Raw genomic sequence first — 13,411 nt, 5'->3', positions numbered from 1 at the left:
TTTCCATCTGTGCTGGGTTGCGCATCAAACCAGCAACTCTACCTTATTTTAAAAAAAGACTAAAAAATTTGCTAAAGAAACAGCAAGATTGGCGTCCCATGCACCACAGGGTGCAGAAAGGAACAACAGCAATTATGGTGACACTGGACAACAAGTTTTTTTTGAAAGTGTTACTTCCTCGTTTTTTTTTGTTTCTGATAGACTGCCTGAAGCTGAACACAAGTGTAATTTCAGATTACTTGTATCATGTAGGAATTTGGAGAAACAAGAATATAATGCATTTAATATAATTTCACTGAATATAATGCATCTAATTGCATAATGGTTCTGATGCTTTGCAATAGTTCAGCTAAGCTAAAAATGTTTTGCTGAAGATTTTCATTTGTACTCAGTGTCTGAGGCTTCTCGGTTAAGTGTCTTAAGATAATCAGCCAACATTGATGGATTCCAGTTGCCCTGATACCATTTCTCCATGACCACAATGACCTTTCAATATGCTTATCACTGACAGCACCAAGAGTTGTAGGGATGAAGTCTTAATGGGAATGCAGAAAATAAATTTTTAGTGATGTATTGCTCTTCATGGTTTTGTATGCTTGAAACATGTTGTCAACCAGCTGCATGTAGCTTGGTGCTCCGTAGTTGCCAAGAAAATTTTCTTTGAACGCCTTCCATGTGATTTTCTCCGGTCCTACTAAAAGTTCTTTAAATTGCCTATTATTGATGACCTGTTTCATCTATGGACCAAGAAAAATGCCTTCCTTAATCTCGGCATCAGTTATTCTGACTTGAATTATGAACTGAAATAACGAAAACAGGCAATTTCAAATAACTGGTGTGTGACAGCGAAACTCCATGATTATTTTCATGATCAGAAGACCAAAATCCATAAGATACACCCAAAAATATTCAGGAAACAAAATCTTTGTTGTCCATTGTCATTATTCTATGATGGATCCCAGGAAAATGAATCTCAGGATTACATATGGTAACATATGCACCTTGATAAGAAATTTACTTTGAGAGGTTGTATGTGATATGCATTCACAGAAGTTTGAAAGTGCTTGCAGTTTCCACAATTGTGCTGCCAATGTAATTGTGTGTGTGTGTGTGGGGGGGGGGAGTGTGTGAGTTCTCCAGAAGTTGATAAACATCTCCTTTGTCGTGTTGACATCAAGGAAGAGGTTATTTGCCTGGCATTAGGCCTCATGCTCTTCCACTTCTCTATGTAAGCAGTCCTATCATTGTTGGTGATGAGCCCCACCCACCACTGTTGTGTCATTGGTGAACTTGATGATATGATTGGTCGGGTGTTTGGCTGTGCAGTCGTGTATGAGCAGAGGGTACAGCAATGGGCTCAGAACACAGCCCCGGGGGGAGGGGGGCAAGTGTTGAGGATAATGTGGAAGGAGGACTCACTGGGCATCCTGACTGTGGTCTGTTTGTTAGGAAGTCCAACACCCAGTGCACAGTGGTGTACTTAGACCAAGGAGTAGGAATTTGTTCACCAAGGTCTGTGGGACAATAGTGTTGGCTGCCGAACTGAAATCCAGAAACAGCATTCTGTCACAAGTGTCCTTGTTTTCTAGGTGAGTCATTGCCAGGTGCATGATAGGAGCTATATGACTTGCCTCATGACACATCTCAGCCGTTCCACCATTACCAAGGATGTTAGTGGCACAGAGGCATAATCTCCATTTACTCTGATAATTGTAGCTCCAGCTAGCCCTGAAGCCCAATACCATCCAGCACAAAGTAATCAGTTTGCTAGACACCCCTTACTCTCCAATCATCTGCAAATTCACTCTAGTTTTCATCTAGGCTACTCCAGCAGCCCACCCCAACCTGTGGGTTCTCCTCCAACATGCAATTAGCCTGATTTGGAAATATTACCTGTGACTGAGTCTAAATTATGGAGCCCTACCCAACAGGATTGTGGCAGTATCTTCACCATAAAGTCTGTAGCAGTTCAAGGTGACTTAGCACCATATTCAAGGGCAATTAGGAATGGACAATAAATGCTCGCCTTCTCTGTCGTGATCAAAAGCAAAAACAATTAATTTTTTAAAAAACCCTGGATAAAATTTTGCTTCAGCCAGAAAGTATGTGGATGTCACCCGCTCTGTTACTTACCGATGTTCCATTAATGCTCCACTGGACGACAGGCTTGGGGAAACCCTCCACAACACAAGTGATCACTTTCGCCTTGTTCACCACTCTCTTTGTCAATTTAGTTACCTTCGGTTTTCCTGTAACAAAGAATTTATTTTTTCTCCTTAAGGAATTCGCATGGAAACACTGGGATAGATTTTGCTTTCAGTGCCCAGGTAAATTTGTTGGGTCACCTATCCAATTAACTTCTCATTGCATTGAATAGAATAATTATCACAATTGATTCAAGAAGGAAGTTTGTTACTCACCCTAGTGACAAAGGCAATTAACTCTATGCCAACAACTCTGCTAATTATTTAATAACTGAGTTTTATTTCAAAGGTTCAAAGGGTCATTTGACTATCAAAGTATAAATGCAGAATACAACTCTGAAATTTGTCTCTTCTCCAGCTAGCCATGGAATATGGACCACCATATAAGCAGTTGAAAGGAAGACATCAATCCCCACACCCGAAAAGAAAAAAAACAAAAACTTGCAAACCCCAAACACCCCCAATCCCTCCCTCACACAAAAACTAACAGATCACCCAACTCCTAGCCATCAATCAGCAACAAGAAAGAATGGGCGAGAACACAAAAAAAAAGCATGGAACTGAAAGCAGCCAATATGAACTACAGTCCAATCCATGAATCTCAGAATTCTGATAATATCTCTGAGATCATCGGGACCCAGCAGCAGTGACTCCAATCATTGTTCACTGGCAGCATCTTGACCACATTTCATTTTGTTCACTTAGTCTAAGGTACTCTGCTCTCATTCAGAATGAAAAAGAATTCACTTCTATTTTCAAAGCTTATATTCAATGTATCGTCCTCCATAACTTCTGCCACTTTCAATTAGGTGCCACCACCAAACACATCTACTCTTCTCTTCCATTTTCAATATTCCAACCTAATTCTGCCTCCCATGACTCTCTCTGGTCCTTCATTCCATCTTATTACATTCTTCTATTTAACTGCAGGACTTGCCCCTTTACCGCTTTCATCTTCAGCCCACCCCACCCATATCCAGGGGCCCAAACAATGAATCACTTGCAATTTAGTGTTCACAACATGATCTCCTCTTCAGTGGAGAATCCAAATATAGATTGGATGATCAGGGATACAGGGATATCCCAAATACAGGGATGATCTTGTGCTTCAAGATGACCATCACTTTAATTCTCCATCAAAAATCTCATTCTGATCTATCTGTCTTTGGTTTTATTGAAGCCCAATAAAGTTTGGAGAACAGAACTTATCGTCTGTAAAGGCAGTTTGCAGCCTTTTGGGAATCTATATTAAAAGGACCGATTTCAGATATCCTGCTCTTTTCTGCTTGTTGGGATTGGGCAACCTGTAGCATTAAATGCAGTTTTTCTCTTGAATAGATGCTGCTTGATCTGTTGAGTAGCTCTGAGATTTTCTGCTTTTATTTCAGATCTCCAAAACCTGCAGTTTGTTTCTGATTTTAGCACTCTCTTGCTCCACTGTTTCACATAGACAAATAACATACCAAGTTTCGTTCTTCACATTACCTGATCCAAGTGGCAGTATTGTTTAGTTGCTAGAATTTAGAGCATAATTTGGTTCCATTATGATCTTGTTTAATGTTGCAAGGCTAGAAATTGTACCACACCTGAACGGGCACATTAAAGAAACACAAGTCCCACCCTTAGTAATGATAATTTTATCAACCCAAAGCCTGAAGCATTATGGGGTTTACACACTGAAACTCACCAACTCCTGTCATTGTAAATCTTCAGGAAGGATCAGTTGTGCAGTGTTTTGAGGGTTTTGGACCTGGTTTGGAAAGGTCATGGGGAATGGATTGGGTTAGCAAGACAGCTTGCTAAAGGAGCAGGGGGATTTTGGGGTGCCAGGAGTAAGGATTGCGATAATGACCAAAGAGTTAAAGGGTAAGGAGCGGAGAAGGGACCAACATGATGATGATAGCAGGAGTGAAAGGGAGGTTACAAGATGGGAATCAGCATGGTGATTGGGTAGGTGAAGGGATGGTGCAGGTATTAGGGATTAGAGACTGTTTGAGGATCAAAAGTGTTGGTGCTGTTCAGACAGAGGATGAGAGTGGGGCTCAGAGTGAGGATTGATGAGGCTTTTGGACTGAGATCTGGGGCAAGTATCAGTGACTGATGGAGGGACTTGGATAGAGGATCGGGGAAGCCTGAAGCTGTCAAGAAGGGCTGGTGAAACCACCCGCCTAGTAGGAAAAAGACACCTTGGACTTATTAACGATAAACTGCTCAGCTATCAATGCTCCAGATTGGTCTGATTCTGTGTGCACTGTTTGAGGGTCTCATGGACACACAATTTCTCTCAATGTTAAGTATCCATTGTGCACTATTGACATGCATAGCAGCGTATCATATTCAGGGAGATACTGGAACAAAAGTCCTTTGTTTTTGCACACTACTTATTTTAACTTAACTTTTTAATAGACATATATATATATTTAATGCAATTCAGTTTTTTCCTTCTATATTTACCATGTATTGCAATGTACTGCTGTCGCAAAGTTAATGAATTTCACAACATGTGCCGAAGATATTAAACCTGATTCTGATTCTAAATATTTCGATGGTATTTACTAAATGGATTCTTGATGAAATTATTGTTTAGATTTCAAAATCATTGCCGTGCATAACTGAATTCTAGGCCTCTACGTTACAATTACACATCGACAATGTGGTGCATAGAACATTGAAAATAACAAAGAATTACTGATTTCAGGAAAAGTAGGAGAAATAAATGGGCAGAATTAATTGACCCCAAACAATGCCATACATGCTATTGCTTTACCTTCCACACGTATGATTATAGATTTTTCTCTCTTCATTTCCTTCACTTCCTTCACTTTGGCTTGGCAAGTGTAATTACCAGCGTGCGCATACTGTAGTGACTTCATCACTAAAGGGTTCGGATTAGCTTTATTTTTCTGAAACACAGACAGCACGTTAGAAGCACAGAGTTTTGAAAGACGCATATATTTAATTTAGTAACGACATTACAAGAAGTAATCACATCCAGGAGGATTAAGGTGTCATGTAGCACATTAGTATTAGCCTGTGTGCATATATTTGTACCAAGCTCAATTTCATGAGAGAGCTGATTGTTCTTGGCACAATCCTATTTTCAGTACAATTTCCAAATCTCTCACCAAGGCCCATTTTCTGCAAGGTGGAATGATTTAGGCATGACAAGTGGAAAGCAGCTCCTCCACGCACAAACGTTTAGGAATTTTAAACCATGAAGAAAATCCAGTTGGACATGTATCATATACCAGTACTGAGATTCAGTATCCTCAAAACCAGAAGGAATAATTTTTGAAGATTTCTCGGCCTGGGATAAAGGCGGCAACAATAATTGGATGACCAAGTTGTTGAACATTTACTCTAGCAGTTTATACAAGTTGGAAGCAACAGTCAACATCTTACTTTCATCAGGGTAACATCCACAGTTCCAGAGGAAAAAGCAATACACTCCAGCGTTATATTCTCTCCGACCATCCTGGAGACACTTTCACTAGGACTCATTGTCAGAGCCAGATCTGTGATTAATAAGACATTTTTAAATTCATTATTTCACCAACTCTGTAGACACTTCCACCTTTCCTAGATTAAAAGACAGAAGTTTGAACTGTGAGAATTTTTTTTTGTTTTGTTACTGCTTCTGTACTTCTTTCCCCCAACTTTGCCTTCTGCTAGAGCTAGCATCCACAGGCATCAGCCAAGGGGATTGTCTGTACACAGGAACTCTGAATGTTTTTTCATTACAAAGCCGAATCTTTAATCACTGCCTAACATGCATACCTCTACAAATGGTCACTAGAACACCCATGCAAAGTAGCACAATTGTGTCTAACACTTTTATAGCCTAACATCCACACATATATGCTTACGGCAATGAGTGGATGTGGAGTGGGAATTCTATGCTTTAAATCTCTGGAACAGACTTTGTGCAATATCAAATCGGCATTACGCGTTGCATTTCCTCAGTTACTCAGTTCAATCAAGATGAATGAAAATGAAAATAAAAACCCATTGTTCTCTGCTTTCTTCTCTCTCTGCCAATCTTAAATCATGTGAATGTCCCTCTTATGCAGATAAATAAACTCTATAAAATTATACTACCTTTTACCTGATAAATGTGGGAAATGAAAATTATTGTTTTGGGGCTTAAGCCTGGCTAAATTTCTTGCTAATCCTCATTTGCACTCGAACATCTATCCTCCATTAAGATGCTTAAAACCTGTCTCTTTAACCAAGCTTTTAGGCAATTACATTATATTCACCCTATGTGGTTTGCATCACATTTTGTTTGTTTAAGAAGCACTATGGATCAGTTTGCTACATTGATAGCATTGCATGTGCATTTTCTTTTGTTAATGTTGTTACATAGGAATTGTATTGAAACTCTCTATTTTCATGTGAGGTAATCACTCAAAATATCAAAATCTCAGTTAACTTATTTTTGTTCCAAATATAGCTTTGTTTCTAGAAATCATAAGCTGGTCCGAATATCATAGTGAATGTGATTTTAATGGCCATTACTGATGCTAGCTATATTTCATCAAGTCATACAGTATGGAAAGTGGTCCACTTGGCCCACTGAGTCGATGCTGAGCAACAAGCATTCTTCTACACTAATCATATTTCATCCCCATCAATTTCCTCTATATTCTACACTAATCATATTTCATCCCCATCAATTCCCTCTATATTCTACACTAATCATATTTCAACCCCATCAATTCCCTCCATATTCTACACTAATCATATTTCAACCCCATCAATTCCCTCCATATTCTACACTAATCATATTTCATCCCCATCAATTTCCTCCATATTCTACACTAATCATATTTCATCCCCATCAATTTCCTCCATATTCTACACTAATCATATTTCATCCCCATCAATTTCCTCCATATTCTACACTAATCATATTTCATCCCCATCAATTCCCTCTATATTCTACACAGTAGGGGCACACTATAGTGGCCAATTTACCTGCCAACCTGCACATTTCTGCCACATGGGAGGAAACCCATGCCGTCACACAGAGAGCGAGAATGGACAAAGGCCACAAGGACAGCACCAGAGGTCATTTGAATCTTGGTTACTGAGGCAACTCCTTTACAAGCTGTGTGACAGTACTGCACTTTATAAGAAATAGCTGTAATCCTTACATTCGCTTGCCACAGGCAACATCATTCTAATTTGAAAATCAATACATGTTCTCTAATTTAATACAAGCCAAATATTTCAGTTTTAAAATAATACTTACAATGCACAGTGATGTTAAGAGCATCCTTCAAGTCAGGGTTTTCTGGTTGTGAACAGGCATATTCACCACTATTCCCTTCTGTCACGTCTGACAGCTCAAGTATGTCCACGTCAACTGCTTTCTCTTCTCCCTAGTAAATTAAACAGTAGATGTTTGCTCAACATATCTTCAGCCTGCACATAAGAAAAGAATATTCTGGAAACACTCAGTGAGTCTGGCAGCATCTGTGGGAAGGAAAGGTAAGGTAGAAAATAAACAAGCTTTAAGCTGCAGAGGGCGATGTGGAGATATGGATAGTATCGCTGATGAGGGGCCATGAATGCTTAGGTCAGATGCTGCTGATAAATTGAGAGGAAATAGGGAGTGACACAAACATATAGACATAGAAACTGTGTGAAATGCAGATCAGAGACATTGGAAATTCCCGAAAGATCTGGCAATATCAGTGGAGAGAGGAAGTTAACATCTTAACATAGCAGAACTGGGCACTTCTAGTACAAACAGAACAAGCAAGCTACTTGATATTATTGAATACTATATTGTGAAGGTTATGGCACACCCTGACATAAGATGAGACCCCGCTGCTTAAATTTACATCGGGCCTTGTTGAAATGGTGTATTACGATTAGGGTTAGTCACAGACAGGTCAGAGTAGGAGTAGGATGGAGAATTAATGTGACAGGCAAATGGAAGCTCAGGGTTAACCCCGTGAACTAAATCAATGTGCTTTACAAATTGTGCTCATAATGTTGTCTCCTCTGCTTTGGAGAAATCAAACACAGATTAAGTGAATGATCTGAGAACTTTCGTTCAGTCCGCAGTTCTTGAACTTAAAGTTGCCTATCATTTTAATTCTCCATTCCACTCTGACCTCTGAGCATCACTTCCGAACATTATTCCCTCTGTCTCATCCATCTCTCACATCCTCTGTCACGTACTTTCTTCTTTCCCAGTTCTGATTAAAGGTCTTTGACCTCAAAATTCAACCCTGCTTCTCCCTTACAAATACTGTCCAAGCTGCTAACTGCCAAGTCATTGGAAATGCAAAAATAAAACAAGGTACTTTTTGTATTTTAAAGACTGCAGTAAATGTGATATTCAGTCACATGCCCATCACACAGTTGTATAATTACAAAATGCATGCAGGAAACTAAAGCACAGACTATAATATTAACACTTTACTGAACACAGTTTTAACAATGAGGCATAATAACTGATTCAACATATGTAAAAGTACTGTCTGAATCTTAAACAACAATATTTAATTTGTATATAATAGGATAACACAGTTTATGAAGTTCTAATGCATGTAGGTGTGTACATAATATGCTGCTAGGTGACGCTGGCCCTGTGCAGACTGCCTGCCATAACTAATGTAAAGTCATTAACTACACCCACCCCCAGAGAAACAATGACACTTAATTACGATGGATTTCTGTTTCTAAATCAATTTACGAGCATCTAAGGATTACATGACAAATATTGTGACTGGGGATAGCTAAGGAAATGATAAAAGGTGTTTACAAAAGAGTAAAGGGAGTTTAGAATGTTAATTATGTGGTTAAGGACAATCAAATCATTAATTCTGACTTACATTCTTGGTGAAGGTGAATTTTGTTGGTTGTGGATAGCCATCACCTGAGCATGAAAGTAGTACAGTTGTTCCCTCCAAGACATCTTGCGCTGGTGACACTCGTAAAGAAATTTTTGAAGTATTGTCTAATCAGAAAAAATAGTGAAAAGGAATAGGATACGTGAGATCTTACAATCTTGTGTATACTTTGTTAATTTAACACTACAAATATCTGCATTTAATTTCCCGAATCTGTTCCTTAGAACATAAGAGTAGGAAGCAGAAATAGACCATTCAGCCCATTGGGTCTGCTCTGCCATTTCATCATGGCTGATCCATTTTCTTTCTCACCCCCATTCTCATGTCTTCTCCCCCATAACTTTTCATACCCTGATTATCAACCTTCTCCTTAAATACCCCCAATGAATTGGACTCCACAGCTGACTGTGGCAAAGAATTCCACAGATTCACCACCCACTGGCTGAATAAACTTCTCCTTGCCTCCATTCTAAATGGAGGTCCCGCTATTCTGAGGCTGAGTTCTTTGGTCTTAAGCTCCCAACTATAGGAAACATCCTCTCCACATCCACTCTGTCTAGGCCTTTCAGTGAGATCCCTCCTCATTCTTCTAAATTCCAGTGAGTTACTGAGCAGGGCCTTCAAATATTCCTCATACCACAACCCTTTCATTCCTGGAATCATTCTTGTGAACTTCCTCTGAAATCTCTCCAATATCAGCACATCTTTTCTTAAATAAGGCGCTCATGATACTACAAATGAAGTCTCACCAATCCCTTATAAAACTTCAGCATTACATCCTTGCTTTTATACTCTAGTCCTCTTGAAATGAATGGTAACATTGCATTTGCCTTCCTCACCACAGACTCAGCCTGCAAATTAATCTTTAGGGAATCCTGCACAAGTCCTTTTGCACCTTAAATTTTTGAATTTTCTACCCATTTAGAAAATAGTCTCTACTTTTGTTCCTTCTACTAAAGTGCGTGACCATACACTTCCCTACACTGTATATCATCTGCCCCTTCTCTGTCCATTCTCTGAATCCATCTAATTCCTTCTGCAGTCTTCCTGCTTCCTCAATTCCACCCACCTCTCCACCCATCTTCGATGCATCTTCAAACTTGGTCACAAAGCCATCAATCCCATCATCCAAATCATTGACATATAATGTAAAAAAAAGCAGTCCCACACTGACTTCTGTGGAACACCACTAGTCATCAGCAGCCAACCAGAAAAGGCTCCTTTTATTCCCACTTTTTGCCTGCCAATTAGCCAATGCTCTATCTATACTAGTGTCTTTCCTGTAATACAATGGGATTCTATATTGTTAAGTAGTCTCAAGTAGTGTGCACCTTTGTTAAAATTTCCAGTCCTCTGGAACCATGACAGGATCGAATGATTCTTGAAAGATCATTACCAATGCCTCCACTATCTCCCCAGCCACCTCTTTCAGAACCCTGGGGTAGAATCCATCTGGCCTGGGTGACTTCTTCACCTTCAGACCTTTCAGCTTCCCCAGCACCCTGTTTAATGATTAGAATACTGCTTATTCAGGGCATCAGACCAGAGACCCTGGACTCCTGAAATGAATGTTCTATTTTGAGCTCTGTCATGAGAAAACATTACCAAAAAGAGAAGAGGGAAAATAATCAAGGAGCTGCTTAAAGTTTTCATGGAGAAATTCAACAGCCCCATTAACAGTTGTGAACCTCTGATCCATCATGACATTTCAAAGTGGAGAAGGAGCATTCAAGACAATATTGAGAGCTTTGTGGCCATGCGACAGGACGATGCATACATGGACCAAGAGTGCCACTTCATAAACTACCCACTATCATCCCAATTGGACATCTCCTGCCTAACTGTGGGAGAGCCTACAGTTCGTATATTGACCTCATTAGTCACCACTCAATCCACAAAACTGGAGAAACAAACCATCCTCAATCTTGAACGAAATCCTAAAGCCAAAATACTTGTACTTAGTAAAAAGGAACTTTGGCTGATTTGACCCATTCCTATTTGAAGAATAACAGCTATTCACACTGCCCTTTCTACTGATCGTTCTTTCAGCCGCTTCCTCGCAGGATTGAAATTTGAACTGTGGGAGTAAGAAAGGTTTGCTAGATGTACAGACTTGAGTAAAAATTACAGACAATTTTATAGGGCATGGATTTTAAGCTAGTTATTGAAACGATTGTGAAATAAAATCTGTGCATGTACAGAAAGTCAACAGATGCCCTCACCTCCATGCAATTCATTTGATTAGCTTCAATAAAACCATATCTACAGAAGCAAGGTCGGTTCGTAGCCAATACACTCACACACATTGAGTGGCGATGACTACAGATGTTTTTCTTGCATCTTGTTCCAGGTCCTTGTTTTCAAGTGTTTCTATATCCTCAGTCTCACTAATCAATACAACTCTTAACAGAGCTACAGCTGCAATGATGTTGCACTTCTCTAAAGTTTTGTTTGTTGTACATCCACACCCTAAGGTGGAAACTTCAACTGCTAAGGTCCTATGCTCAAGAATAGCTCGCTAAACCTTTATGACCCTCTTCCTTTATAACAAGGATGGCCAACTAAACCTTCCAGGCCGTTTTTTTCTTTTATCGCTCAAATGTGACTCTCAAAGACTGGGAAACAATTTGCACAGTGACTTCATCAAATGTGTATTTCAAGCTGGGTCCAAAATATTGTGTGTGCAACAAGCTCTGGTCTCAGCAAGCTAACCATAAAAACACACCTTGTGGAGCACTGCAGATGACAGCAATCAGGCTGCATTCAACCACCGTGGTGAATACGCATGATATGCTTACAGTTTCCCTGAAGAATGTTAATGTCCTGTTCAATTCATAACATTTAAATGGGATAGATCAACATTAAGCTTGCGGATGACAAAGGCATTGAATTGTATAAAACACAAGTGTAGAGGAGGAAATAGAAGTAAGGATTCCTCTGAGAAGATGATTTTGCATTGTCAAAAATGGCATACCGCTGTGCAAGACATAGCTCACACTGCTAGTGAGCGATTTGACATGTCACCATGAAATTAATCACACTTTTATATCTAAATATCCTCCTCGAGCCAAGATAAAATAAGGAACACAAAACCAAGCCTTACCAGCAAAAGACATATTTCTGCATGCAGTTTGAAGCCGACAGAACAACCAAAGTTATATCACAGAATACTCTTTGTGGTAATCTCCACATTTTGATGGAGAATTTGTAGATTAGAGAAGAGGCTGCAATTTCAGATTCAAATTTCACAAAACAAATTCCAATTTCCAAAAGGCTTACCACTAAGATGGAGACATACAGGGTCTCTATCTCTGACAGGTGGGAGCTGTGATGTAGCAGGCAAAAGATTAGTGTTTCTCCATAAATTTATCAGATCCAGTGTTAACAACAAAAAATCAATTTATAAAAATTTTGCATGTATTGTGGCTTTTGAACCTCTAAACATGGGCACTGAAGGCCAGTCGGGTTGGTCAATCTGCCTCAATAACTATCCATCCCATCCTATCACCTGGCTCATTTTTAGTCAATGCTTCAGTCAAGATACCTCTCTGCTGAGGCAGTTCCATGGGACTGAATTGCTTCCACTCCAGTTCTCTGCACTATTGTATAGTTCACTATATCAAGCTGATATTAAAGAACAAACATACATTGTAATGGGCATAGAGAGAGAAAGACAGAGAGAGATATACAGTTTCCACTACATTTATGCAGCTTATCATAGCATTGTTAATCATACCAGTAATCTCAGTAGTATGTGATCAACAGGTATTTTATCTGCCATATATTTTATTCTATGTGCCTTCAAGATAAAAATAACTGTACTGGAGATTGTAAATTAGCTATATTAACTTCAATATTGCTGTTCAATGATTGCAAAACAGCACTTGATTAACATTTAATTGCTTTTAAATTAAGATGAATTAACAATTGAATAATAATATTTCATGTTCAGAGACATTCAGCAATTACTAAAAGAAAAAAATTGAAAAAAGGAAAATGGTTATTAAAAAAAAATTAAACTCAGCCAGCTCCATCATGAGCACTAGCTTTCCCACCATTGAGGACATCTTCAAAAGGCGATGTCTCAATAAGGCGGTATCCATCTTACGACCAAAAGATACAGGAACAGAATTAGGCCATTTGGCCCATCGAGTCTGCTCATTTCATCATAGCTGATCCAATTTTCTTCTCAGGTCCAATCTCCTGCCTTCTTCCACACCCCCCCCACCTCCCCCCCCCCCCCCCCCCCATATCCCTTCATGCCATGATCAATCAAGAATCTATCAACTCTGCCTTGGCCTCTACAGCTACCTGTGGCAAAGAATTCCACAGATACGCTAC

The 13,411-nt window shown here is 39.4% G+C and overlaps 1 protein-coding gene across 1 annotated transcript in view; it reads right to left on the bottom strand.

The window, feature by feature from the left end:
• Positions 1-13,411, bottom strand: part of alcama (activated leukocyte cell adhesion molecule a) — a 359,230-nt gene that overhangs the window by 15,401 nt on the left and 330,418 nt on the right. Inside the window, exons 7-11 of the mRNA XM_072260226.1 lie at positions 9,053-9,177; positions 7,459-7,588; positions 5,607-5,719; positions 4,972-5,107; positions 2,134-2,249 (exon numbers count right to left, since the gene is read on the bottom strand). Coding sequence (XP_072116327.1) covers positions 2,134-2,249; positions 4,972-5,107; positions 5,607-5,719; positions 7,459-7,588; positions 9,053-9,177 — 620 coding nt within the window. The remainder of the gene's footprint in view (positions 1-2,133; positions 2,250-4,971; positions 5,108-5,606; positions 5,720-7,458; positions 7,589-9,052; positions 9,178-13,411) is intronic.

Source organism: Mobula birostris, chromosome 6 (genome assembly GCF_030028105.1).
Source record: "Mobula birostris isolate sMobBir1 chromosome 6, sMobBir1.hap1, whole genome shotgun sequence".
NCBI lineage: Eukaryota > Metazoa > Chordata > Chondrichthyes > Myliobatiformes > Myliobatidae > Mobula > Mobula birostris.
The sequence above is the reverse complement of the archived record's forward strand: the minus strand, read 5'-3'. Positions and strand labels throughout refer to the sequence as shown.